At 32.7% G+C, this 23,145-nt stretch overlaps 3 protein-coding genes across 5 annotated transcripts; 2 read left to right on the top strand and 1 right to left on the bottom strand.

The window, feature by feature from the left end:
• Nucleotides 1-588: 588 nt before the first annotated feature.
• LOC111680185 (SWI/SNF complex subunit SMARCC2) lies at nucleotides 589-5,018 on the bottom strand. Of its 3 annotated transcripts, XM_023441816.2 has the most exons (7): nucleotides 4,776-5,018; nucleotides 4,536-4,661; nucleotides 3,542-4,457; nucleotides 2,173-3,489; nucleotides 1,923-2,024; nucleotides 1,160-1,840; nucleotides 589-1,105 (listed from the first exon to the last, which is right to left on the bottom strand). In XM_023441816.2, the coding sequence occupies exons 1-7, from the start codon at nucleotides 4,890-4,892 to the stop codon at nucleotides 909-911; spliced, it is 3,456 nt and encodes a 1,151-aa protein (XP_023297584.2). In that variant the 5' UTR covers nucleotides 4,893-5,018; the 3' UTR covers nucleotides 589-908. The 3 variants fall into 3 exon arrangements, with proteins under 3 accessions (XP_023297584.2, XP_046804423.1, XP_046804422.1); XM_046948467.1 differs by lacking the exon at nucleotides 1,923-2,024 and having other exon boundaries at nucleotides 2,230-3,489; XM_046948466.1 differs by lacking the exon at nucleotides 1,923-2,024.
• A 606-nt stretch (nucleotides 5,019-5,624) lies between these two features.
• Nucleotides 5,625-14,163, top strand: LOC111680174 (TATA-binding protein-associated factor 172). The gene is made up of 10 exons (XM_023441802.2): nucleotides 5,625-6,204; nucleotides 7,329-7,441; nucleotides 7,639-8,531; nucleotides 8,590-8,783; nucleotides 8,842-9,386; nucleotides 9,452-10,390; nucleotides 10,451-10,940; nucleotides 11,012-13,080; nucleotides 13,148-13,388; nucleotides 13,449-14,163. Exons 2-10 carry the CDS (start codon nucleotides 7,431-7,433, stop codon nucleotides 13,890-13,892), a joined length of 5,826 nt encoding a protein of 1,941 aa, XP_023297570.2. The 5' UTR covers nucleotides 5,625-6,204; nucleotides 7,329-7,430; the 3' UTR covers nucleotides 13,893-14,163.
• A 1,831-nt stretch (nucleotides 14,164-15,994) lies between these two features.
• On the top strand, nucleotides 15,995-18,204 carry LOC111680206. Its single transcript, XM_023441839.2, has 2 exons — nucleotides 15,995-16,266; nucleotides 16,327-18,204. The coding sequence occupies exons 1-2, from the start codon at nucleotides 16,090-16,092 to the stop codon at nucleotides 16,885-16,887; spliced, it is 738 nt and encodes a 245-aa protein (XP_023297607.2). The 5' UTR covers nucleotides 15,995-16,089; the 3' UTR covers nucleotides 16,888-18,204.
• Nucleotides 18,205-23,145: the final 4,941 nt, after the last annotated feature.

Here is a 23,145-nt window from a genome sequence, read left to right on the forward strand (position 1 = left end):
GACCAATATTGATATTTTGCGATTTTAATTCTACACAATTTTTAAGCTCTGGTTTTACTTCAAACAAAAATGTGTTTGACGTCAACCGGAGCTACACCTTTTTACATTGCTTGTATGTGCAAAAAAATAATTGTTTACTTAATGTTAGTGTTTATTTTGTACAGACAGTTACAATCTTTCACATTTTGATCCTTTCGCCTTATAACGAGTGGATTTTAGTGTCAAATCTGCCAAAATAAACATGGTTGTCCAATCTTAAGAAGTTTCAGCTCCTTAAAACACTCCAGAGTCAGCAACAATCAAGTCTGTCACAGAACTTCATTCCGCTTGAAAGTGGAATTATTTTTATAATTTTCTTCTTCAAAAAAGGAAAATTACAATTTGTTCAGAATGAAATTACTTAAAATTTTCAACGTGGAATCAACAATAGTTTAAAGTAAATATGGAATGGAATTCAGTGATAGGCCTGAATATCTCGGGGAAATGTAAGGAAGATTTCTTAGGTAAAATTCAAGGTATTTTTTCTTTTCATTTCAATTTATCTTAATTTTCGGCTTCACAGCAACTGAAATATCGAACATTATCCACTTACGTACAACTAATCGAATACGTTTATTTATAATAAGATATTAATCAATTGTTATTCGAATATTCATCATTGTAAATACGTTTTATCCGCATATAGAGATAAATGTGAAATATACATGGATATGGGCCTATTTCAAACATTTTATAAATCTGCAAACAAATTTCCATATGGTAAGCAAAAGATCGACGAAATTCATTAGGAAGTTGAAAAAGGATACCCGACGAATTTATACAATTCTAAAGAACATCTATAAAACTAAATTTAAATACTAAACCTACATTTTTAGAAAAATTGTCGAAGAAGTGTTGTTACTACATATTTAAGATGATGTGGTAGCAACCGTTGGACCTCCTGGTGCCGGTGGAATGTTGGGTGTAGGTTGAGGAGGGACAGATACATTTGTGGGTATTGGAACTGTGGGATTTGAAGGTGGTATAGATGGCCCTGAGCCTGGTGTTGCAGTAGGTGCTTCTGATGCTAATGCAGGTTGAGGCGCACCGACTGCTGGTGTAGTATCTAAGGTTTAATGTATGAGAATGGAATACTTTTATAAAATTTTATTGAACTTACCCATGGGAGTGGTGGATTGCCCTGCAGGAGGACCACCAGCTATTGGACCACTGGCAGAATTAGGACCTGGTGTTCCAACATGTGTTGATGGAGCGGCAGTAGGGGCTCCTGGCATAGTAGCACTTGGACCTATTTGAGGTCCAACTGATGGTGCCCCAGGTAATGTACTACTTTGAGTCCCACCTGAACTAGGAGCGGCACCACTTGCAGCTGGAACTGTTGTACCTGCGGCAGTTGCGGTACCTGCTGCGCCACCTTGCCATTGTTGTTCCTGCTGGAGACGATGGTGAGCCTGTTGTCTGGCTCTAAATTCAGCTGCTTTCAATTGTTCAAGATGGAATTGTTGGCGCTCTGTTATAAGTTGTTGTCTTTGATATTCTAAACCCTCTCGCTCACGTTCCATTGTAGTTTCTAATTCCTCGAAGTGACGCAATTTTATTTCAAGCTTTTTCATTTGAGTCTCCACTAGGAGAGCAACCAATGACTTAATTTTTCGTTCTTCTAAAGCAGCCAAGTGTTTGGCTTTAACCGCAGCTGATGCTAGGGCGGCAGCAGCAGCAGTCTGAACATTTGCCTCATTGAATACTTGTTTAGATGCATCAATTTCTTTTGAGACACCTTCAGCTCCATTTCCACTTGATTCCTCGGTTTTAATATCCTTGACATCCATTACACCAGCATCTAAAAATAAACAGAAATATAAGAATAGTCAATGTATTCTTTAATTGAGTAATATTTGCGTCTAGTGGAGTTTTAATATTACTTTCATCTTTTTTATTATCAGTTTCTTTTTCTGTCTTTTCTTTGTCATCTTTGTCTTTAGATTCGTCTTTGGATTTGGAGGGGGATTTGGTAAGATCTTTATCTGCATGCAGGATATTTAAAAGAAAAGCAATAATTTAGCAAAAAAAAAAAACAAGAGTAACAAAAAAGCTTTCAAATAGCCAGGTGATAAATAAAATAGAAAGATAATGAAATTATAAGGGGTACTAATTGTTCTAGTTGTTTTTTACCGTCTTTCTTTGACAAGTCCCTCATTTCTTCATCAGTCGATCCGTGAGGTACGGTACCTACTGTTGCTGCATTAGGATCTTCATCTTCTTTGTCAGCAGTTGTTCCGGCAATACCGCTACTAACTAATCCGTAAGATGGATTAAATTTGCCAGATGATGTAGCTTTTTCTATGTTCTTCAAATGACTTTCCATAATTGCTGCTGGCACTTCATCTTTAATTGCAGCAAATTCTTCCATTGCTGCTTTAGCCGCTGCTGCAGCTACGCGTGGATCTACAACGGAAGCTAAAAATGCTACTGTGGACATGATGGGATTGCCTGATTTACTGAATGGAATAGGTTGACAACCTAAAGGACCCAAAAATCCACCATCGTCTTCAAGGTAGGGATCTTCAATTGGTAGTCGTAGAAAATGTAAAATACACTCATCCTGGGTGCGTGTACCTACATGTTCACACACTTTATTCCAATCGTCTTTGTGTAATTCTAAGCCTTCCAATAAAAGTAGTGTTTCCTGGTCTGTCCACTCTCTAGACATGCTAGCAGCAGTGCGATTTTTCATTGCTGCTGGTTTCTTAGCATACTGATCGAGTTTTAAACCAAACTGTCCAGAAGCAGTGGCTGCACTTCCGTTTTCAACCGGTTCAGTTTTTATACCCACTGGCGCCTTATCTAATGAATCTTCTTTACCCTCCTTGCTTGGTCCACCCGATGGCTTTTTATCAAGGTCGAGAAGAGATTTAGCAGCTGATGGCTGTTGAGTTTTCTGAGGATTTAATGACTGTATACCAGAAGGTGTATCAGATAAAATATGGAAATGAGATGTGGGTGGTGGTCCCATGGGCGTGGGACGAAGTTCTGCGTCAATTTGATAATTAATCAAGCCCCACTGTTCGAGGAATGCATGGACTCGCATAATCGCACAAACATCACCAGCCAAATTACGTCTACAGGCTGTACTGGTTAAATACTCGGTAGGATTGAGACGGTACGTATCAATCATGAAGTTTCTATAAGCCATATAAATCTCTGGCGTCTTTGATTTATTTTTGGAATTAAAGAACTCCGGCATTGCTCGTTTTTCAATCACATGTATAGAATTATAATCAAACCAAGCTGAATAAGAGGGCACGATAATATGATGTGTCTGTTCAGTAACATTATCTTCCATGTCCTCTTTGGCTGATGATGAGAATTCCTGAGTATTGCTATTCTCACTGGTTTTTCCAGTTTGAGAATTTTCACCATCACATGCTGACAAAGCTTGAGTGCCGCTGCCACCAGTCATTTCATCATCCAAATCAGTTAAAGTACCTCCTGAAATTATATTAGTGAATATGCTATTTCAAATACAGTAATTAAAATTTACCTTTAATTGGCATCATATCATTATCAGCTCTAGATTTGCTAGCAGGTGCTGGACTAGCAGTGGATTGTAAGGAAGTGGTTTTGATAACCTCCTGTAGATTAGTTTCTGCTGGCGGATCGTCCATGTCACGTGTTAAATCTTCATCCTCCTCATCATTGCGTGACTTTTTATGTAGAACAGCAGGGGAACGTTTACGTTTTCCCGATTTAGAAGAACTCGGCGATGGAGATCGTCTACGCTTTTGCTTTGCAGCTATTGGAGTACCGCTAATTGCTTTCTTCTTGTCGTCTATACCACCCGACATAATGTCATCAATCGATAAACGCTGCTTATGCATTTTCTTTTTTCCAAACTCATCTACTTCGTAATCTTCTTCCGCCATCCACTCATTGTACTGCTCGAGATCTAGAATCCATGAGGCAGATACACGCCAGCGTTCAGCCGGAGATTCAGGATTTTCTGGTACATTATCGGGTAACTCTAAAGAATTTGGTGTCCATGTATCATACGATTCTGGAAAATAATACCAGTGCATCATCACACAATTGCCACGCTTAAAAATGGGACGTGCATATTCATCGGGATGAGGATCAACCACAGGGTATATAATATGTGTGGCATCCTCTTCATCCGAAACTATTTCTACTCGTCGAGTTGCCAATATTTCACGCAAACGTGTGGCCAATTGCTTATCTACTTCAGGACGTATAAAAATGTATGGAATACGATAAAGGTCTGCCTCCACTAAAGCTTGCTCGATATCAATTAATAATTGTATATTTGGATCTTTTCGAGTTGGGTTCTTTCCCACGGAAAAATCAAATTTCTTGCCCCTCTGTTCAGCGCGAAAGCGAAACATGGTAGAGAATATAATACACAATCCACCGCCTGATTTAAAATCCAAAAAACAACGCATCTACAAATAAGAATTATTTATATGGACCGATTTCTTTCAAACAATAAACACCACATTTGTAAAATTCACCATACTTACCGGTATACGCGTTGCTGGTGGTTCAGCCGAATTTTTGCCAAGTTTTGCTTCCACATATTGGAGAAACTGAATCAATAACTGAGCCAGAGATTCTTTTGTTATAGGTTCATTACTACTGGCCAAATACTAAATAATGGAGATAATATTTATTTTTCAATTAAATGTATATGTTTTAAATACGCCATTTTTTATTTGTGTTGGATTTTTTCATCGTCTGCATTTTTCATGATGTATACTCACTTTTTTACAATTTTTCTGTAACCATAGACGTATGGATTCAAAACCTTGTAATGACTCTGGCGAGTTATAAAATTCAATATTTGGACTGCCGTCCTTCTTGGGAGCTAAGGTACACATGTTTTCTTGTTTTTCTTTTAATTATTTTTAATATTTTATATTTTATTTAACAATTTTCACACAAAAAATATATCCTCCTGCGAGACACACATAAACGAACAACAAAAACGACGCACGAATAAATGTCATTGTTGTATAGAACTTGGCAGCACTTTAAATAGTTGCTTTATGAAAATCAATGGATTATTATTGCCATATTAAAAAAAGACCGTCTGAAATATTCACACAGTCTGGCATCACAGCACTGGTGCGCAAAATTGCTGTTACCAAAATGTAAAACTTTGCATGTAAAAATTTAATTATTAAAGCATCCTGCGCGTCAATGTATTCTACGCTTTTGAGCCTGTAACTTTCAGGATACAAATACATTGATTCTAATTTTTTTACAGACGCATAAACTGCGAGAAAGCGTATGTATGGACCTCCAGCTATACAAATATTTGTCAACACTGGTCAATTCATAAGATTTTACCAGATCGCTAGCTTGATTTTATCGGCTTAAATTAGTTAATATTTTATCAACATGTGAATATAAATTAAAAAATAAATTGTCATTAAAAATGACAACTATTTCCGAAAAAATATCAGAATTGTATTAATTCCTTAAAAAATTAATTTGTACTAATTAAATACATCTAAAAAATCTTTCCCCGCCATTCTGCAAAAAAAGTTGCAAGATATTTATACAGTCTGGCATCACAGGCAGCTGCCTTAAATTGACGTACATTCAAGAACCTGCTGTCAGTATAAATTTGAGAAGAAACGCGATGGCTGCTTTCCCTGGGAAATTAAAAAATTCTAAAATATTTAAGAAAATTCGAAGCAAGTTAAATCGGCGTGTTAAACCTTATGTAAAATTGAAATAAAGCCTAATAAAATTATGTACATCTTTGAACACGCATAGCACGACATTACTAGGCTATGCCTTTTTTCTGATCTAATTTGCATACAACGCAAAAAGTGAATGTGGAAAAATCAATTTGTTGGCAAAAAAAATTAATAAAGGAATAGTGAACTTTTTGTGTGTATACTTTTCTGCAAACCCGTCAAGTGTTTCTCTTTTATTAAGCAACACAACAGAAAAAGTGTAATGTGAAAAAAATTATAGAAAAATCGATAATTTCTTATCAATACCATAAAAAATCGAGTGCAAGCAGTGAATTTGAAAATTGAGAAAATGTATTAAAAAACAATTGCATTCTTTGTATTTTTCGAACACACAAATATACTCAAATATTCTCAACTGAGCAGCTGCAGAGCAGCTCCAATTGGCAGAATTCCTTTTGGCATATCAAGTAAAAATTTACCAAAGGTAAGAAAGACATTTTAAGTAAAAGTATTACCGAAAAATGTAACGTTACAAGATTTGATAATTTATTAATTATATAAAGTTAACTATTTGTTGTAAAACAGAAATTAAAAAAACGCTTTTTTGCTAAGCTTCGTTTTTGGGGGTATGTCATGAAAATACGTATGTATGTTTGTAGTTGTGTGTTTGTAAAAATTTTTGACAATCGGCTTATAGAGATGCCAGATTGTTGATTTTTTTTAGAAAGTCGCTATAAAGAGAAAAATTGTGAAGATATTCGGCAGTGCTGGGCGGTTACTCTGTAATTCGATTCGAAAGAAAAACAATTAGAATACAGAGTAACACCCATGTTTATATGATAATACTATATAGCACTGAATGAATCTAAAAAATATAATTTCCTAACAAAATATTTTATTTCCGTAATTGGTAAACTTTTTGGTGAATATATATAGGAATTTTTGTATGTCAAATCAGATTATTAACGAAATGTAGAAACAGATTACTTTAATATTTGGCATACATATACATAATACCGTTATTCAAATTCAATTACAAGATCGTCATACGACTTATATTTCTGCTGAAAAAATGAAACAATACTTTTTAATTTTTAATCTTAATATTGGTACTGAATTAAAATTTGCTTCTAAAAGCAATATTTAATGAAAATAACAATTATCTTTTAATATGCTCTTAATTGACCATAAAATATATTTAAAAGCATGGTAATTTGATTTCCGATTGTACTAATAATCACACTTATAATCTAGACTTCATTTATTTTTAATGTATTCTGGCTATCTAAAATATAATTGTATTAAATATATGTATATGAATTTTACTAATAAATGTCCAGTGAATTTTATATGTACTGAAATCCTTTTTTATTGTATTTTAAGCCGGAAATTACGTCATTACTAAACCCAACTTGATTGCATACCTACATTGTATCATTTTTAATAAATGTATTACAAATACGCATTTATCAGATTTTTATTCCCGATCTGTGGTTGAATACTAGTTTATGGAATTTCCGTTTTAATTTATAAAATATTTGTATAATATATATAAAAACAAGTACTTAAACATTTCATTTGATAAACATTTTAAATTTCCTCTTCTAGAAAATTAAATAGCAGGTTAACTTAAAGAGCAACCTAAAAGAAAGACACGGAATAATAAGAAATAACTACAAACTGCTGGGGTAACCAACAGGCAACAATAAAATGACATCAAGGTAATTTAAGACTATATGGACTATATAGACGACTATAGTATAGAGAGATACAGCAAAAGCAAACACTTGTTTAAATACATAAATAAAAAATCTATTGTGTCTGCCACTTCTATGCTTGTCTGTCGCCTCGTATTTTAAGTTTTATATTCAATTTTTTTTTTATTTTTCTGTTCCTCCTCTCGTACACAATTGCACAGACTTGATCGTTTATTTATATTACTGGAATCAGGCTCGTCTGCTGTGACACGACGAGCTGCAGCAAAACAAATTGGCGAAATTCAAAAGTTATACCCTCATGAACTGCATGCGCTATTAAATCGTTTGATTGGCTATTTGCATAGTACATCATGGGATACACGTATTGCAGCGGCACAAACAGTCGAAGCAATATTAGCAAATGTGCCGGAATGGAAACCCGAATTAAATGCCATAAAACGTGAAGTGAAAAAAGAAGAGAATGTAGCGGCGGGTGATGAGGAAAACAGTTGTCAATCGAATGCATCTTCAACCACAACACTAACATCGGTATCGGCAAATAGCGATTACTACAAGGAACGCTATTTAACGTTTAGTGAATTTAATTTAGAGCAAGTTTTAAAAAAAGGAGCTCGTCTCATCGGTTCAGAGGGCAATGAATTCGATTGTATTGAAGATACAGCAGGTATTGGAAATGCTGATACAGCTGCCGAGCGTTTAAGTCGCCAACGAGCCTTACTAAATGAAAAGTTGGGCTTAACACAGGCTTCAAAATTGGGCGTCAACTTAACCGACATGATAAGCGATGAAGATATGATGCGTAGTGGCGGCAACTATAATGTTAATGAAGAAAAAGTTCCCGTCGAACATATACTCAATATTAAACCAAATATTCATTTGATTCCATCTAATGGTCAACAACTAAGTTGCCGAGAAATGAATCGTGCCAAGAGAAAGGCTCGACAGAATGCAACTGCAAGCAGTACAACAACTTCAGCGTTGGCAACGGCTAGTAGTAGTTCGAATTCGGCGAATGGTTCAATGGATGAGCCGGAAAAGAAAAGACAAAAGACTGGAGAAACACATAGACAAGAAATTTTCTATAGTTTGAATGGTAAGAGTCTCAATGTCGTGTTTTCAAAAACAAAAGTTAAGTCGTTGTTGCATTTTAGATCCTGTTCCCGATGCTACCGGAATGTGGATCGATGCGATACACTGGCCTTTGGAAAACTTTTGCGCCCGTCTCTACGTTGATCTCTTTAATGCAAAGTGGGAAGTACGTCATGGCGCAGCTACTGCTCTGCGTGAACTTATTAATCAACAAGCGGGGGGAGCTGGAAAAAGTTTAAATATGACAATAGAGGAGGTAAATATTAAATACAAGTTCCTTTATGAGGAAATACTGTATAAGATTAACTTTATAGATGCAACATTATCATAATCTGTGGTTGGAAGATGCTGCTTTGCGTTTGCTTTGTGTCTTGTGTTTAGATCGTTTCGGGGACTTTGTTTCCGATCAAGTCGTGGCACCCGTGCGTGAAACTTGTGCCCAGGTTTTGGGTACGATTGTCAAGGAAATGGATGCTAATAAAGTTCACGAAATTGTTTTTATTTTACGTACTCTTCTCAAGCAAAGTGAGTGGGAAGTACGTCATGGTGGTTTATTGGGTTTGAAATACGTTTTTGTGGTTCGTGAGGATTTGCTTCAAATATATTTGCCTCAATCTATATCCGACATACTAATGGGACTCTTTGATACGGTGGATGATGTTGGTGCAGTTGCTGCTTCAACACTAACACCAGTGGCCTCATGGCTACCAAAACTTTTGAATCCAACACAAGTTTCCTCGATTGTTAAAATGCTGTGGGATTTATTGCTCGATCAAGATGAATTGACTTCAGCTAGTAATAATTTTATGGGATTGTTAGCTGCCATATTATGTCTTCCAAATGCATCCATGTGGATACAGTAAGTAGCCATGCTGTTATACCTAGAGCAATATAATTAGTAATATTAATAATATTTCGTTATAGAATGGAACCAATGTCTACCTTAATACCTCGCTTATGGCCATTCCTTTCGCATAGCACTAGTTCGGTGCGTAAATCTACCTTAGTAACTTTAGATACGCTCACCAGAAATACAACAATGAAGGACAAAAATACAGCAGTAAAATTATGTGGCTCTGAGGGAGATTCTAATACTGTTGCCGCTGTATCCTCGAAATGTGCTGAAAACTTTAGTTTTGATTCTAAGAATCTTAGACTTAATTTTGGAGTTATAGACTGGCAATGGAAATTATTGCAAGAAGCCTTAAGGCATGTTTTTCAGCGCATTCTAGTCGAGCCTCATGAAGAAATTCAACAAATGGCCAGAGATGTTTGGTTAAATTTAATAGCAAATGCTGATTTGGGGGCCCTCTTGCATGCTGCTTGTCCTTTTGTTTCCTCATGGATATGCTTAGCTATGCAGCCGCCTCGTTTATCTTTTGATCCATCAATTCTAATACAAACCACCAGCGCAGGGGGCGAAACAAGTGATCCAACTACACATCGCAAGCGACACCATAAGCTAGCTGATGATTTGGGTGGCTCAAATCCAACTGCATCCCTAAAACTGTATTTAGGTGGCAGTGAATCAACACCCATCGAAGTAAGAGAAAAGAACTATATACGTGCTCGTGTAACGGCATCTCGCGTTTTGGGCTCATTATCGCATTACTTGGTCAAGCCGGCACCGGGTGTAATCTACACCGCCGAAACAGAAAGTCCTATGGATTGTTATACCAAAGTTTTATTGGGTCATTTAAATTCGCGCTCTGCTGTACAGCGCTTAGTGTGTGGCCTCATTATAGCATTTTGGGCCAAGAGTGACCCTTCCATATGTCCCGGACCTTCCCAGCTACAAGACAAATTACGTTACTGCATAATGGAATATGTGTACTATGATGAAGTAGCTGTTTCACTTACAAGGTACGAATAACAAATGTAGAACTTTTGTGTGTTGTTACCCATTTTTTTCTTTTTAATAAGACTGCATCAGGAGACTCATGATTTTATTGCCACGTTAAAACAATACAAAATACCCATCAATGATTTTGGTCAAGCCAAAGTGTTGACACTGGATCAAATTGAATCAGTAGCAACGACTCTTACTGCCGATTTACGTAAATACGCACTGAAACCGAAAATTCTTCAAATGTTAGAGGAACGTCGAAATGGTTTACAAAGTTCATATCAGCAGACTTCAGCAGAGCAGTCGGCGTATAGTGTAAGCACCCAAGCAGCTCTAGCAGGGGCCATTGTGTATTTGAAATGCCTTCCAGAGAAACTTAATCCAGTAGTCAAACCTCTAATGGAATCAATTAAACGAGAAGAAAGTCAGCTATTGCAAGAACTCTCTTGTGAGTTCTTAGTACAGTTTATGGCGGAGGTTTGTGATAGAAACCCTAGTCCAAATGGCAAATTATTAACTAATCTAAGTACATTACTCAAAAGTGATACCGAATTTACTCCAAAAATAGTAAGAAATATTGAAAAGGGCTTAAATTGTAACCCCGAAAATATTAAATTATTTTGTTCTTTCTTTTTTAGTTAAATCCTAGTGTATCTTTAAAGGAATCACCTGTCCTTACAAGTGCGTGTGATAGCAACTCTTGTATCTATTATGGTATTTTAACATTAAGTTTACAACAACACACGCCAACATCCACTAATAGGTCCAATTCAGTAAACGTTGGAACCAATGCTACTACTGCAGTCACTACACCCAGCACTTCTCGTGGTCCTGGCAGGCCACCCTTAAGTGAAACATTGGCTGCAACCGCTGTTAGTGAGATAACTTCAAAAGTTTCACTCACTGAAGTTGAAATGAAAAAGTGCCGCATACAACGTTTGGGCGCCACCGGAGCCATTACCAAATTATGTCAGCATTTCGGCAGTAACCTGTTGGAAAAGATACCTATCTTAGAACAGTTAATGTTTCACAAAATCGAACAATTCGTGAGCGCTTTTCCGAAAATGGAAACTCTTGCTGAAATTCTCATAGATGTAGGACAAACAAACGACTTGATGACCTCGTTACAGCTTATTGAAATAGCTGCGCCCCATTTCCATAGCGATTTGCATGAAAAACTATTTCAACTATTACAACCTTTGGGAAAATTCATTGGCCATCCCTTAAAAGCTGTACGCCACATGGCATCCAGATGTCTGGCTACTTTGGCCCATATAGATCCCTGTCGCATAATGGATTTTGTTGTCAATCATATATTAAGTTTATTGCAAAAGATTGAAAATATAATTGAGCGCCAGGGCGCTATAGAGACAATAGAAAGAGTAGTGGAAAAGTTGCAAATACGTATTGTTCCGTATATTGTGTTGCTCGTAGTTCCACTTTTGGGAGCTATGAGTGATAATGATGAATGTGTACGTCTGCTTTCGACTCATTGCTTTGCTACTCTCATCCAATTAATGCCTCTAGATACAACAGCTGCAACCGCTAGCAATGGCATTAAACATGAGCTAAAGTCGGCCGATTTGCAAGCACGCAAATCTCGGGATAGAGAATTTTTGGATTATTTATTTGCACCCAAGACTATACCAAATTATAAAGTACCGGTTCCAATTTCGGTGGAATTACGATCATATCAACAGGCTGGCATTAATTGGCTGTGGTTTCTCAACAAGTATAATTTACATGGCATCCTATGTGATGACATGGGTCTGGGTAAAACTTTACAAACCATTTGTATTCTAGCAGGTGATCACCATCAACGCGCCATAGAGAAATGTAACAATTTACCTAGCTTGGTTATTTGTCCTCCAACTCTAACTGGTCACTGGGTTTATGAAGTGGATAAATTCTTAAAAGATCCAAAAACTCTCATACCATTGCACTATGTGGGTTTGCCCAGTTGTCGCGAAAGATTGCGCAGTTTTATTGGTACCAAATGTAATCTGATCGTGGCCTCCTATGATACTATACGTAAAGACATTGATTTCTTTAAAACCATCAATTGGAATTATTGTGTTTTGGATGAAGGTCACATCATTAAGAATGGCAAGACTAAAAGTTCGAAAGCTATTAAAATGCTTAAAGCAAATCATCGTTTAATACTCTCTGGCACACCCATACAAAACAATGTACTCGAATTGTGGTCTCTATTTGATTTCCTAATGCCGGGCTTCTTAGGAACTGAGAAACAATTTATCGCCCGCTACTCTAGACCAATTTTTGCATCGCGAGATGCCAAAAGTTCGGCCAAAGAACAAGAAGCCGGTGTTTTAGCCATGGAGGCCTTACATCGACAAGTTTTGCCCTTCCTACTGAGACGTGTCAAGGAAGATGTACTCACTGATCTACCGCCAAAGATTACTCAGGACTTGTTGTGTGAATTGAGTCCCTTGCAGGAGCGACTATACGAAGACTTTAGTCGCACACATCTCAATTCGGAAATTAAGGATTGTCTCGAAAATGGCGGTGAATTTAGTGCTAAAACACACATATTCCATGCTTTGAGATATTTGCAAAATGTATGCAATCATCCTAAATTGGTGTTGACACCAAAGCATCCAGAGTTTGCTCGCATAACGCAAGAATTAAATCAGCAACAAAGTTCTTTAAATGATATTGAACATTCGGCAAAATTGCCAGCATTGAAGTAAGTTTTTTTTTGTTTTTGCTTTTATTTGCTTACTTATTGTAATATTTATTTTGTTTTTGAATAGACAACTTTTATTGGACTGTGGCATTGGTGTGCAAACCGAGTCGGTGTCCCAGCATCGGGCTTTAATTTTTTGTCAATTAAAAGTCATGTTGGATATTGTAGAAAAGGATTTGCTTAAAAAGCATTTGCCTACGGTAACATATTTGCGTCTCGATGGTAGTGTGCCGGCTTCAATGCGTCAAGATATTGTTAACAACTTTAACACAGATCCTAGCATTGATGTACTATTGCTTACAACACAGGTAAGAAATAGTATGAATATAATACAAAACTCGTGTAAAACACTTAACTGTAATCTTTAGGTTGGTGGTTTGGGCTTAAATTTAACTGGCGCTGATACTGTTATATTTGTGGAGCACGATTGGAATCCTATGAAAGATTTACAGGCCATGGATCGTGCCCATCGCATTGGCCAAAAGAAAGTAGTCAATGTGTATCGTTTGATAACACGCAAATCAATGGAAGAGAAAATTATGTGCTTGCAAAAGTTCAAATTACTCACCGCCAATACCGTGGTTAGTGCTGAGAATGCCAGCTTGGATACCATGGCAACTGGCCAAATATTCGATTTGTTTAATCTAAACGAACGGAATAAGAATGGCAATGATAAAACAAATTCGAATTCATCGACTGCAGGACAAATGTCTATGAATTCGATTATAGAAAATCTTCCGGAATTGTGGTCTGAACAGCAATATGATGAAGAATATGATATGTCTAATTTTGTGCAAGCTTTGAAAAAGTAATAAGCACTTAGTTGACTTGTTGACATACATTTATACAATTTTTATATATTTAAAGAAAAAAAACTATCATGTTTTCCTTTTATAATGAACTCCTGCTTATTTTCGTTTTAAATTTTTTTATCATTTTCATTTTTTTTACTTGAGTTACAAATGCAGTCTCTGCACTAGTAATTATATATAAACGTATTTTTTAGTAAACAGTCAATAATAAAAAAAGTTTATAATAACATTACTACTAAATCATAAAATGCTGTATTTATTTTGTCATTTATTAAGTGTATTTTCTATTGAAAGATTTTTTTCTGTATATTATTAGGGTTATTAAGGTCGTTTAAATTGTCCTATAAAATGCGTATGTAATTACTTTCTAATAGTGATAAGAACAGTTGTTGATGTTTGCTTATCGCAATTGTTCACATGAAATCATATAATTTTCTTTAATACACATTTAATTTTTTAGTTTTTTTCGTTCTTTTTCAAATGAATCATTTATGTAGGTTAATTTTTTTTAAAGATTTATTTTTCACTAGCAATGTATTTTTTTGCGTATCAGTTGAACTGATACTTTTATTACTTTGAAAAAAAAAACTTATGAGATCATTTCCTATTTAGAGTATTGAATTTTAAATATTTTTAATAATTGAACCCCATTCGGGGGTCCATTTTTTTATATTTTCCTCTTAAAATTCCGTTTTTATACCCTACACCACCTTAAAGTATAAGAACTAGTAGTGTAGCCATTACTTCTGGAACCCGTTCTTTAGAATATTGTTGTGGTTCTTAAATACTTCTAAATAGTTTTTAAGGAACTAGTTCTTTGAAACTAGTTATACATATTATAAAAGATATTATTATTAATTCAATCGTACCGAGAGAAGGGAAAGATAGCTGCTTGTATATCCTTACAAAAAATATTTGAAAAGATTAGAGGTGCGGAAGAATTATATTAAATTATACGTAAGATATGTATATGTATGTAAGTTTTGTAAATAACATTGATGCAATAGTAAAAATTCCTCAACAGTTTCTAAAAATTGCTCCTTATCTTAATAATTTGAAACAAAAACGCTAAAAACGGATTATTTGTTTATGCGTTCTCTACAGCTTCCCTAGAACTAGTTCCGAGGTTGACAAATTCAAACAAAAATCATTGATTAAAGAACTAGTTCCAGAAGCGTTCCAAAGAACGAGTGTCAACTCCATAACGCTTCCTCAGAACCAGTTCTGAAGGTGACAATTTCGAACAAAAATCATTGGTCTCAACGCCTAACTAGAACGAGTTCAGACTAAAATCATATGTTCTAGAACTAGTTGTAGAACTAATACAATTTTTCTGGGTTATTATAATATTTTCCTTAAAAATATTTAAAATATCTTCAGAAAATACATATTAAACAAATAGCTTGAATTAATAAAACATCGTTTTCGAATCATTGAATTATAAAAAAAATAATAATAAATTTTCATTAAAAATTAACTTTTCATAAATTTTTACTAGAAATGAGTTAGTTTGAGTGGAAAATGTATATACATTAAATCCGAATAAATACAGATAGGCCTATCGAACATCGAACCCACCATCTCCGGCCTACCAAATTAGAATAACCACTAACTTTCCGGAGGCCACTAATAAAAATAAAAAGTTCGAAATTTAACTTAAAATTAAAATTTACATTAAAAAATTGCAATTTTTAATAAACATTTTATTAATATTTAAATTTTAAAATTTTTAATTCAACACTAAAAAAAATCGATATTCCAAAATAATCATAAATTTCTTATGACATTGCAAATTTTTAAAAAAATATATATATATATACATATTAAAAATAAAAAACGGAAAGAAAAACAAATTGTAAATTAATAATAATAATAAAAAGGGAAGAAACTTTGATTGTTGTATTGTTGTTGGTGTTGTTTGTTGTTATTGCAGCATATAATTCTTTATAGCTCATTACTTAATTTGACTGATAATGAATTGGGTGTGAAGAGGAATATGGAATGGTTAATGAACATACTACATATACGTACATATTTAAGGTGGTAATGTTTGTGGTTTAATTTGATAAGGATTGTAAAAAGAATTTAGTATAAAAGAATCTTTAAAACATCCAAGGCCTAGTATTCTCTGCACAGTTATAAGAAAGTGAAGAACCTTGTACATACATAATTATACAACAAAAGAAATTACATTATAATGAAAAGTTTTAATTTAGTTATTGGCATTATTATCATTCAATGTTTAGCACTGTTTGATGTTAGCTGGGGCCATGGCATGATGTTAAGTCCTCCGGGTAGATCATCTCGTTGGCGTTATGATCACACAGCGCCAGTTAATTATGATGACAATGCCAATTTTTGTGGTGGTTTTGGGGTATGTTTCCTTCTTAGTTATATATTTAGTTGAACATTGAATAATGTTTATAATTCTTAGGTACAATGGCATACAAATGATGGTAAATGTGGTTTGTGCGGTGACAATTACAGTGATCCAACTCCCAGAGCTAATGAGCTGGGTGGTAAATATGGTGGCTCTGGTGTTATAGTACAAACCTATGAAAATACCTATACTGCAAATGTAGGTGTACAAATAACTGCCAATCATTTGGGTTATATTTATTTTGAATTGTGCAATTTGGATGAATTTCATACCGAGTCGGAGGAGTGTTTCCGCAAGTATCGTCTAAAGTTTGCCGATGGCAGTGATAAATTCTTTATTGGCACTACTTTGGGTTGGATTGAATCCACAGTTGTCTTGCCTACGGGTTTAAGCTGTGAACATTGTGTTCTACGTTGGACCTATCGTGCTGGCAATAACTGGGGCATATGTGAGAATGGCACTGGTGCAATGGGTTGCGGTCCTCAAGAGCATTTCCTCTCTTGTGCAGATATACGTATTAAGGCACCCAATACAAGATCAAAGTTAATTACCTTGAGAAAAGAGCAAATAGAATCTGAGGAAGTTGCTGAAATTCCTATTGTGTTGGAGAAATGAAGGGATTATGAAGGAAACGTTTTGAAAAAGAACAAATATTTTAATCAGTATTATGTATTAAATAGATATACTAAATTTAAATGATAAACTTGTACATATTCATTGTCTTGTCTGCAGAAAGTCTATAGTGTTATTTTTCAGATATTTAGTTTGTTTAGTTTATACATCAAATCCTGTTGTGCGCTCCTTAACCAGTGCCACAGGTGGGAATCGAACCCACCATCTCCGGTCTACCAGACTAGAACACTAACTACTAACCTACCGGAGGCCACATTTAAAAGCCTCCCAATTTAGTTTTATTACGACCTTTTGCATTTGTTCACTTAGAGCATTATATTTATGTATATTCTACGACTAAACAAGAGTACGTTTGACATATCAATCCTCCGAATTGGGTTATCAGCAGAACAGAACCTACCAGAACTATATGATTCTATTGCAGTCCAATCAAAAAATCCTTCTAATCGCAAAGGTTTCTACAAGATTTAGACTCTTATCCGCAACATAGATGATATACATACATATAACAGTATAAGATCCGCTTGAGATCAGTGTTGCTTGATTGTCGTTGCGTAGGACTTATCATGTTGGCAATAACTGGAGCATGTGTGAGAATAACACTGAAGCACCCTGTTGGTCTTTAAGAACATTTCATGTCTTTTGCTGATGTTGGTATTAAGGCACCTGATACAAGCAAAGAAAAATTTGAATCTGAGGAAGTGCCTGAAATTCCCATTATATTTGAAAGTTGAAAAAAAAAAAACTTAAGAAGAAAGAGTGTTGAATACACCAAACAATTTAATCAAGAAGATATAATAAATAATTATTTAATTTAAATAAACTTAAGAGATCAGATCTAAATTCATGTGATCTGAATTAAGATCTCCAAGTCGTGGAAATAAGAGATAGAGATCAGAATGCTTACTACAGATTTCAATAAAAACTTATCTTATTGGTGTTCGATATCAGACAAAAAAATCTTGCACTTTAATTTCGATATCGTATAGTGTTATCGATCGGTTATTTGATTACGTATACGGTAATTCATTTCTGGAACTTAGAATTATTTAATCCAATGTTTTCCAAATTGCTAAGATCTTTGTTTGGAAGACATCACATTCGTCGGAGAACCTGACTTTCTGAGAGTCCTTTGACACTTGACTGTTCGCACTCAGTGAACTATCACGATAAATTAACAACCATAAGATTTTGTTGTTAACTTTCATGCGTTTATCTAAAAATTTGATTTTTTTTTGTTGTTAATCTACACTATTCACTTTACTTTAAATAAATAAATATTTGTACTTTTTTTATTAATTTAATTTGTTTTTATTGTTAAAATAAGTGATACACAATTACGGTATTTTTTTCTATATAAATGTATTTTTCATTTAATGATGAGTGGGTGTATTTGTGTGTATGTATGTTTGTAAGGGAGTATGTAAAAATGTGTGCAATAGGCAAAATAAATATTTACCGTTAATCTTTTTTATTTTATTATGAATAATAATATTATTATTATTATTATTATTATTATTATTATTATTATTATTAACATACAAACTAAATTATAAAACAAAAAAAAATTATATGTATTAATGTGGTATGTATGTATGTGTTGTTGGTTTATGTATGTAATTATGTTTAATTTTTATTTTAAATAATTTATATTTCTTTTTTTATACTTTTTGTATAATGATTATTATAAGTTTTAAGTTTTATTTATTATAAATTCGCTACTATTACATATAAATATTGTTGTTGTTGTTGATGTTTTTGTTAATGATGAATTTTATATGATTTGTTTATTTACAATGTTATCTTTCCTAAAAGTATACTCTACACGTTTTTTCTCTTTTCTCTCTCATTGCATTAATCTCATTATTTATATTTATTTATTACTCTTAAATCGTTAACACGAGTAAAAATCTTGCATCGTGTGTATGTTTTGTGGCTATTTTTTGCGTTTAATTCTGTGATTTAAGAAAGAAAACATAATAAATGATTTATTTGTTTATGTGCAAAAATTTATGACATTATTTATTTGCAACAATTCTGTTTTTGTATTTTTTTATAATTATTTTATCTTAAATGAATGTATTTATTACGTTTATAAATGGTGTGTGTTTGTATGTGCTTTTGCAAATACTAAAATTTGATATTGAAGGTCAAAATAAACAAATTTGTTTTTTACTTTTTCTTAAGTTGCATTTTGAATAAAATTTAATTTCTTTGAAAGGAGACAGTTTTAGATAAGAACATTTTACAAACTGTTTATAGTTTTTGTAAATTTTTAGAGATATTGTTCGAAACAAGCGATCAAACCTATTTTGTTATTAAAAGATAAATGTGTGGCGCAGCAGAATTGAAATACTAAAGTATTTCGGAAACCAAAGGATCATGAAATACACAGATTTTGGAAATTGTTGAAAGCTTTTTCTTTCGAATCCTGAATGATTTTCTCTGGTTTTAACAAAATCATATTGATCTCAAAACACTCTTCTCTTTCGCGTTAAAGATTTAGGAATTTACAAATCAAATATGTTTCAAATATGAATTGCAAATTTTGTTTAAAAATTTAAAGAATATTTTCAATATTTTTTGGTCTTTGGTAGGTTAGTGGTTAGTGTTCTAGTCTGGTAGAACGTGTGAGGTGGGTTCAATTCCCACCTGTGGCATTGGTTAAGGAGCGCACAACAGACCCGATAGAGGCCAAGTGTATTTCTTCGGATTTCATGTATATATGTACATCCTCTTTAGAAACTAACTATCTAACTAACTTGTCGATTTATGTTTGAAATTAAACTCCCCTATTGTGATTTAAATATTTCAATGCATAAAATTTTTGTATATAATTCACAATTGTATCGAACAAAATCAACTACTGTGAATTAACAAGTTTGTGAAAACTTGATAATGGCAATGCTATAAAAAGGAAGTTAATCGAATGTTCAATATTCCGCATTACGATTTCAATCGAAATTTTTTTATCTTTAAAAACATTGCTACGATCATAATGCAGAACACACATAATCATAAAGCACTGAAACGAAATGAATCTGTTTCTTTTGTTCAGGTTGTGTTTATTGTTGAAATATTTCTCTTCGATCGTTGTAGAACTAAATACAAAAACATAATCGAAATATAGAAACAATTTTGAGAATTTATTTTAAAATATCTACTTTTAGAACGAGTAGAAAAAGGAACTCTTTAGATTCTTAAATGTTTTGTGTTGGAACTAATAACATCTTTCTTATTTCTATTGTGATTCTCTAGAGTTCTTTCTGAATAAGTTCTTTGATACTTAAGCTTTCTTAAAACAAGTTAACACTCATAACAATTTTAAACAAAAATCATTGAGGGATTTTGACTCTACGCTGACTTAGTTCCAAAACAAATGATTAAGAACAGTTCACTAGTTTTGGATTACTGTTTAAAAGTTTTAACATTAAAAATAATGTTAGAAAAGCACATTATGTGTAAAAAAAGTTTTTTAGTTTGATATTTTAAACAATAAAAAATATAATTTCGTATTCACTTTGCACATACATTTATATTTTGTTTTATTAATATTATTATATATTATTTTTGTTTACTTTTATTTAATTTTAACTATCAAAACCATTTTGCCATCTTTTGTTTATTAATAATTGTTGTTGTTATTTCTATGTTTTTAATTTATCCTACAAGATCATTTTCAAAGATGCTTGAAAAAATATTTTTTATTTAATGTATTTTATTTTTTTTTCTTAATAAAAGCACTTAAAATTATATTTAAAATATGTTTTGTATGATGTTGTTTTTTAAACATGTTCACTTGTTGTTGTTTTTTTTTTGTAGATTTATGTAAATGTAAAATATATTTTTTGTTTGTTTTAATAATATTTTGTAGCTAATTTACAGTATTAATTGAAAGTTTAATTTGTTTTTTAATTTATTTGTTTATTTATTATGTTTTTAACTTTGCCTTTTCAGTTTAAAATATTTCTTTTTTTATCATGTTTGTAATTTAGTACCTGAATTTTAGAATTTTGTTTTTGAGTCCGAAACACTTCATTTTGTTTGTAAATTTTTTTGTTAATGCCAAAAATGTTTTTTGTTTTTTATTTGTAAAAATTTCTATTATGCCAAAAAATGTTTTTTTGTTCTAACTTAATTTTTTTTATTAAGGTCGGCGTTTGTTGTTTTAATGTGTGTTTTAATAATTATTAAATTTATGTCTGTTTGTGTCTATAGTAGAATATATTTGTAGGTATGTATGTATATTATTTATTATTTTTTTAAATATTGTTTTATTTTTAATGACTATTTTTCCTATATTTAATGCTTGGCACATAATACTTGATAATGATGATGTATTTTTATTATGTCTTAATAAATTTTTGGTGATTTACATAATTTTCTTAAAGAGCCAAAAGTAGAAATTTAGTTTAAAGAAATAAAAATTAAACACATTACTTGGAATTTCAAAATAAAAACTATTTAAAGATCAATTTCAAAATTTTGTTTTTATTTTACAAAATTTTGTTTTTGTCCAAAATTATTTTCAAAATATTTAAGCTTGAAATAGACCACTGTCAACGAACTCAATTATTAGGAATTTCAACTAATCAATAAAATTGACCATTTCTTTTTTGCATTTTATTTCTAATCGAAATTTTCTCCGCGTTACTTAATTGAAATTCAAAATACGGTGAATATTTTTAAGAATCCTCATAATCTAAAGGCTTAGACAAAGGAGGACCATTCGGAACTATTTTTACTTTCAATCGGAATAAATTTTTATAGCTACAGTCAACATTAGAAGAAGGCTTATTTAAATTTTTTTTAAACAATGCTATTTTCATACGATCAATGGCGGGTTTCTTACTATTCAGTTAATCTAGGCTTATCTTGCTGTTAGATTAAACTCGGAACAAACATAGGCGGACTTTAACCGATGATTGTATTTATCAGTTTTGGATTTAAGTTCAGTTAACTTTGTTAGTATTGCCAACTATTCACTCAAAAACATAAGCAATGAACAGCTGTTTTTTGCAAATAATACTTTTGTGAAATGAAAAATTTTTGAAAAAAAAGTTAAATAAAGATTTAAAACAATAATAAATAAAACAAAATAAATCATAAAATTGCAATTTACTTAAAATAGTATGTTTTTGTTCTTCCGAAATCATTGTTTTATAGTTTTTATTGTGTTTTCTCACTTATAACTTAAGTTTAATTTGCCAATAACATTCAGTTAAACTAAGATCATCAGTAACGTTATTTTTTACTGAAAAACGCATTCCCCGACAGCCGGTTCTACGTACCGGAATGACCCGAATTATTCGGCCAAAGGCTGTCAACCCCAACAAAAAAAAGCAACAACTGAAAAACGCAAAACATATATTAAACTAAGTTTAAACAAAGAATGTAGATTATAATTATCTGAAAACCCCGCCCTAAGTTCCCATTTAACGGATGATTGTTAACTCGACAACAGCTGCTGTATCAACAATCAAAGCTTGAGAAAAATGACGAAACGATATAAGAGCGGGGATTTTCCATTCATTCATTGTTTAAACCTAACTTAATCCATGTTTTGTGTTTTTCAGTAACGTTACTTATTATTATTATCTTAGTTTAACTTAGGGCGGGGTTTTCTGATAAAGATAATCTTCATTCTTTGGTTAATTAATATGTTTCGTGTTTTTCAGTAATCAGTAAAGTTACTTATAATCTTAGTTTAACTGAGTGTAATTTGCCAATTAAACCTAAGTTATAAATGAGAAGAATCGGTAAAAGAAAATCTAATAATTTGAAGTAAATTTGTTTTATCAATATAACTATGGTTTTAAAAGTTTATTTAACATTTTTCTAAAATTTTTTATTTTACAAACGTTATGTATATAAAAAAAACAGCTGTTCTTTGTTTATGTTTTTGACTAAAAAGTTGACAATACTAACAAAATTTATTGATCTTAACTAAAAAACACAATCATCGAGTAAAGTCCGCCTAAAATTGTTTCGAGTTTAATCTAACAGCATGTTAAGCCTAGTTTAACAGCAAGTTAAACCTAGTTTAACTAAGCATGTTTTTATTTTTAAATTTAAATAATTTAAAATAGGCTGGGGCTCACCTATAAATCGAACTCAGCCTCATATAAATCCAAGGCAGTAAGATAACATCTAAAATCCTTTTAGCAAACATAAAGTCACCGACAATTTTAAACTAATAATAATAAAAGAAAATAAATTAAAATAAATAAAAACACATTT

This window comes from Lucilia cuprina, chromosome 4 (genome assembly GCF_022045245.1).
Source record: "Lucilia cuprina isolate Lc7/37 chromosome 4, ASM2204524v1, whole genome shotgun sequence".
Taxonomy (NCBI): Eukaryota; Metazoa; Arthropoda; class Insecta; order Diptera; family Calliphoridae; genus Lucilia; species Lucilia cuprina.